This window comes from Callorhinus ursinus, unplaced genomic scaffold (genome assembly GCF_003265705.2).
Source record: "Callorhinus ursinus isolate GAN/ISIS: 27379988/994484 unplaced genomic scaffold, GSC_fseal_2.0 scaffold4, whole genome shotgun sequence".
Taxonomy (NCBI): Eukaryota; Metazoa; Chordata; class Mammalia; order Carnivora; family Otariidae; genus Callorhinus; species Callorhinus ursinus.
In genome coordinates this window covers 44992434-44998109 of record NW_027397066.1, presented here as the reverse complement: position 1 = coordinate 44998109, position 5676 = coordinate 44992434, and the positions used below count along the sequence as shown (strand labels likewise).

At 36.2% G+C, this 5676-nt stretch overlaps 1 protein-coding gene across 2 annotated transcripts in view; it reads right to left on the bottom strand.

Moving 5' to 3' along the window:
* POLR2B (RNA polymerase II subunit B) overlaps positions 1–5676 on the bottom strand; it is a 45939-nt gene that overhangs the window by 21842 nt on the left and 18421 nt on the right. For both annotated transcript variants that reach the window (XM_025887038.2, XM_073891738.1), the window contains 7 exons: positions 5123–5287; positions 3835–4031; positions 3557–3676; positions 2182–2368; positions 1371–1514; positions 994–1133; positions 565–676 (listed from right to left, as the gene is read on the bottom strand). In XM_025887038.2, coding sequence (XP_025742823.1) covers positions 565–676; positions 994–1133; positions 1371–1514; positions 2182–2368; positions 3557–3676; positions 3835–4031; positions 5123–5287 — 1065 coding nt within the window. The remainder of the gene's footprint in view (positions 1–564; positions 677–993; positions 1134–1370; positions 1515–2181; positions 2369–3556; positions 3677–3834; positions 4032–5122; positions 5288–5676) is intronic.

Below are 5676 nucleotides of genomic sequence, written 5' to 3'. Positions count from 1 at the left end.
AAAAAAAAAAAAAAAAAAAAAAGAGGGGCACCTGGGTGGCTCAGTCATTAAGGATCTGCCTTCAGCTCAAGTCATGATCCCAGAGTCCTGGGATCAAGCCCAGCATTGGGCTCCCTGCTCAGCAAGGAGCCTGCTTCTCCCTCTCCTACTCCCCCTACTTGTGTTCCCTCTCTCACTTTGTTTCTGTCAAATACATTTTAAAAAACTTAAAAAAAAAAAAAAAAATCTCTAGATTCAGACAAAAGGAAAAATCAGAGATTATTCTCTTTTCAAAAGCATTACTGTCAGCTTTACAAGAAGATCCTCAAAAGAATTCCTTTTACTTTAAAATATGAGTTCTAAAATATAATTTAAATTACATGTCAAATTTTTAGAAGCATATATCTAAAGCATTAAAGCAAGCAATACCTTATAATTAAATTTAGCTCAAAACATCAACTAGACTTTTGACAATGTAGTCTAGAAGGAAAAGCAGTTAAAGATGCCAATGCAAAGAAAATTGTCACTAGTCTTATGCCTTGTTTAGCAATCCCATAGGATCATGCACTCTTAATTAAGACTCACTTCAGACACAATGATGTCCATCTGACGCCGCAGTTTCCTTAGGGTGTTCATAAGTTGTTCAGGATCTTTATGTATTCCAACCCAGCAGCCATTAACAAAAATCTTGGTTGCACTAAAATATGAAACCAAAAGCATTTTGCAGTTAGTAACTCTATATTAAGCAACAACCAAAGCTTAACAATAGTTTCAAAAAAGAAATCACATTTGGGCGCCTGGCTGGCTCAGTTGGTTAAGCATCTGCCTTAAGTTCAGGTCATGATCCCAGGGTCCTGGGATTGAGCCCCACATCAGGCTCCCTGCTCTGCAGGGAGCCTACTTCTCCCTCTCCGTCTACTGCTTCCCCTGCTCATGCTCTCTCAATTAAATAAAATCTTAAAAAAGAAAAAAGGAACGGAAAGGAAGAAAGAAAGAAATCACATCTATACACACTCAGCAATAGCTGCAGGAGAAATTTCTTCTAAATTTTCCATACTCCACTCTTCTAAAAATTCCAGAATTGGAGAAGGTTGAGATCCAACCGAAATATAAGCCATCAGGGCTAAATTCTTCACAAGTCCTACAGCATGGCCCTACGAATAAACAAAAAATAAATCACACTGATTTAACATGCCTATCAAAATTCTTTTCCATAAACATTTTTCATTCAATTTGATTTCAGGATTTACTCTCACTTTCTGAAAACAAAATCATAAATAAACATTAGTTCCAAAACCACATAGCATAATTACTTACTCCTACAAGTAATTACATACCCTACATAATTATTGGTAGACTTTTTGTCCTGAATGTAAATTCTAATGTATTACCTCTGGAGTCTCAGCAGGGCACACCATTCCCCACAATGTATTATGCAACTGTCTTGGTTTTGCTAGCTTGCCATCTCTACCAATAGGTGAATTTAAACGACGTAGGTGAGAAAGAGTAGATGCAAAAGTCAGGCGGTTTAACACCTAGAAAACAATAGCAAATCTTTGAAGTTTGGGCATTTCTGTTACTCATATTATCACATTTTTGGCAAATACTCGAATGAGGCAAAGTCACATTTTTACCTATAATCAACTGTCAAACTTTCCCTATCCCTCTTTTCTCCACCCTTTCCCTGAATAGTATCATTCACCCCGTAACTTTAGTGCCCCTAACAGCAGGGATGGCAAATATGTGAACAGTTCTAACATCCCACGTAAATACTTTGTTTATAATCACCTCCAACCACTAGGATGTTAGTTCCGTAGGAGCTGACACCCCAAACCCCCACATTGTTCACAAGTCAACACTGTACTGTACTTTTCATCAAAGGAAGGGAATACCCATTTATTCTCTGGGTCAGCATCTAACATGGAGCTCTAGAAACATAAATATTTCACTAACATGGACCGTCTTACCTCCCAAGCAGCTACACTACTTAACTATCTTAATGCAAGCCGAAACCTTAATCTCTCTTAAGTAGTGCTAACAGCTAATTTAAGAAAAATTCCATTTTTGTAATTCAAAATCCCCCAGTGCTACTATACCTGAGAGAAAAAAAAAAAGCAAAATAATTTATATTAAATGAAAGAAAGGATCTATTAGTCGCACAACATATTCCTATCAAACCTGTGGTCATAGTCAATGTCCTACCTGAGATACTCCAGCTCTGGCTTGATGAGCTTTCTTTTGGTCACCCCAGTTTCCCGTAGCTAAAGAATATTTTAGGCCATCAGATATAATCCTTGTTTTAATTGCCAATTCCAAGTTAAAATCCTTTCCTCGATCAATAAACTTCTGTGCATAGATCCGCACTTCTTTAAGCAAATTCTTAAACATACTGCCAAATAAAATTGGTATCATTTTAAATATGTAAAGGTCAACAACATGCATTCTCAATATGGACAATACTGCCCACAATGGGAAGGAAAGTAGTTGGAGGAAGGGAAGTATTATTACTCTTTTTATGTAAAAAGCACTGATATACTTACAGAACAAACATATATGAGGGGAGCAACTAGGGGAAAAAAATGTCAAAAGAGGCTCCTTAGTGGGGTGAAAACAAAAGGCTGAAAAACACTAATCTACAACACACTAAGTAACAGAATATGTAGGGGTGGCTGGGTGGCTCAGGGTTAAGAGTCTCTGCCTTCAACTCATGTCATGATCTCAGGGTCCTGGGATCAAGCCCCACATCGGGCTACCTGCTCAGTGGGGAATCTGCTTCTCCCTCTCTCTCTGCCCTTCCTCCCCCCAACCCCGTGCTCGTGAATTCTCTCTCTACCCACGCCAAATAAATGTTTTACCAAAAAAAACAGTATGTAGAAACATTGCTATAATCTTTATTAAACTGTCTACATATTTTGTTTTTAAAAATAACTTTTCTGATTATAAAAGTGTTATTTGTTCATTATAGGAAATATGGAAAATAAAGACATATGAAGAAAATAAAACTCACATTACACCAATACTGTTAATATTCTGATAGATTTCCCTCCAGTTTTTGTGTTTTTATAAAACGCAAAAGCAGGGGGCGCCTGGGTGGCTCAGTTGTTAAGATTCTGCCTTTCGCTCAGGTCATGATCCCAGGGTCCTGGGATCGAGCCCCGCATCAGGCTCCCTGCTCTGCAGAAAGCCTGCTTCTCCCTCTCCCACTCCCCCTGCTTGTTTTTCCTCTCTCGCTGTGTCTCTCTCTGTCAAATAAATAAATAAAATCTTCAAAAAAAAAAAACAAAAACGCAAAAGCAGAACTAAAAATTTCAGTATCATCAGTACTTAGAAAATCAAGACAAATGCCTTATAAAGCTACCAGAGGAATAAAGAAAATGTAAGTAATAAACTGTCCTCACAAACTTGAAATTCTCAGACATGAAGCAGAACAAAATCTGGACAAGTGGCAAAAAGAATGTAGCTAACTTCATATGTACCCAATATGGATACCAAGATAGTTTAGTACCTCCATTAGTGCAATGATCAATCTAAAGTGCAATCTCTCTACTTTTAACAATATCATTCTATCATTCCTTACCCTCTAAATAAGAATGCAAGCAGTGGCCCAGCAAGATCCAATCTTTTGTTCCCATAGTGATCCCTGTCATCTAATTCTCTTCGACCCAAGGCTGCTAGAAGCAACCTATGAACCATGTACCTTTAAAATAAAAAAAAAAGGAAGTGAAAAACAAAACATACGGCTTTGGGCTTTTTAAAAAAACTCGTATGTTAAAAACACATTTCTAACATTTTTAACTTTAAAAACTGTATCTCAACGGTATCTTGGCAAAAATCTTAAAACAGTATTTAACATACCCCAAGAAATAAGCTTTTTTGGTCTCACAAAAATCACTGACACCAACATGAGGGAGCATTTCTTTTTGTAAGACTTCTTTTGCATACTTAATTCTTTTCTCTTTAGTGACACCAGGCTTTGCCCCTCTTGAGCCAATGAAATTTAGTGCAACATTCTGTTCCTGGATGACAAAAGCTTCATCGAGAGAAGGTTTCACCTATCAGATAATTCAAATGAAAGTTATTTTCAAATTCACATTTTCACCCTAAAATAAGTCAAGTGTAACTTTAATTTATAACATGTTAAATATCCCTATGTACCTAACAGAAAATGCAAATTTTTTTTTTAAACCAAAGAACCACAAAATCCTAGAACTTAAATACACTTTAAGATCTAGAGATCTCTGACAAAATCCACTCATCAATACAGGCAATTATACTTCGTAAAAAAAATACAAGTAATTCTATTATAAAAAAAAGTAGTGGTTTTTGGTTTTTACATTTTAACGAACAATGGCAAAACAAAAATTCCTTTGTTTTTAGAGGGAACTTCTACGAAGTAACTGGTCTACCCTCTCAAAAAACTTCAATGTTATGAAATACTGAGGAAAAAGGCAACAAAAGATTTAAAGAGTGTGAAGAGACATAAAAATGACATGCAATACACAATCCTGGAATGGATTCTGAACCAGGAAAAAAGTGCCATTAAGGACATTATCAAGACAACTGGCAAAAACCTAAAGAGCTATGGCTTAATAGTTTTGAAGGTAAGTGAAAGGTTCTGATTTTGCTAACTGTATTATGAATATGTAATGAATGTCTTGGTTCTTAGGAAATACACACTGAAGTATTTAGGAGTAAAAGGCACAATGCCTAAAACTTACTCTCAAATGGTCTAGAAAAAAATAATATGTGTATACAGAGAGAGAATGCTAAATCAAACGTAGCACAGGTAACAACTAGTGAATCTGGGTGAAGAGTATATGAGTTCTTTGCCAACTTTTCTTTAAGTTTGAAATTACCTCAAAATAAAAAGAAGGTTCAACTATTCATTTTCCTTTTTTACTAAATTGCACCAGACCAGTATGCTTTTACGATTTTCCTTACTATGGTTTCTTCTTGCTACTGTCAGTGAACTCTGGCTGCCTCTAGTTTTTGTCTATTTAGGCTTTCACTGCACAGTAAATGGCATAGGATTTGTGACAGCTAAATTACTCTTCAGAGCATCTTTCTACTATGTTTTAAGATTAGTAACAGTAACTTTAAACCTCTTGTAAAACATTACAAATACATTTTGCTTTCACATTACCATTTCCATCATCTCTGGATCTTCAAAATCATAAATAATATGCTCTAAAATATCTCTGTCAGACACAAAACCTAATGCTCTGAACACAATAATGATGGGAACTTCCTGCTTGATATATGGTAGGGTTGCCACAATGCGTTGACCAATAGCACTCTTTTTTGCACCCTAGAAAAATAAAACATTAGAATATCAATACAAAGAGATCAGAGCCACATACAAACATGAGAATCATTTCATATACATGTTCATTGTATGTACTTCAAGGGAAATATACCTCCATACTTTTAAGGAACATCCTATGGCTGCTTTTCAAAACCACTGTAACAGGTTTACTAATTTTATGAACAGGCTGATCATTTAGGCATGAGAGAACTTCCATCCTCTACTATCTGCCTGCCAAGACTCTATTAGAATTACCCAATACTGTATTTCGAAATGACATCTGGCTACAGAAGAATATGAACACTGATCCCACACCCTCTCCCCTGGCCAAAAAACTCCCACAAAACACACACACACACACACACACACACACACACACACACACACACACA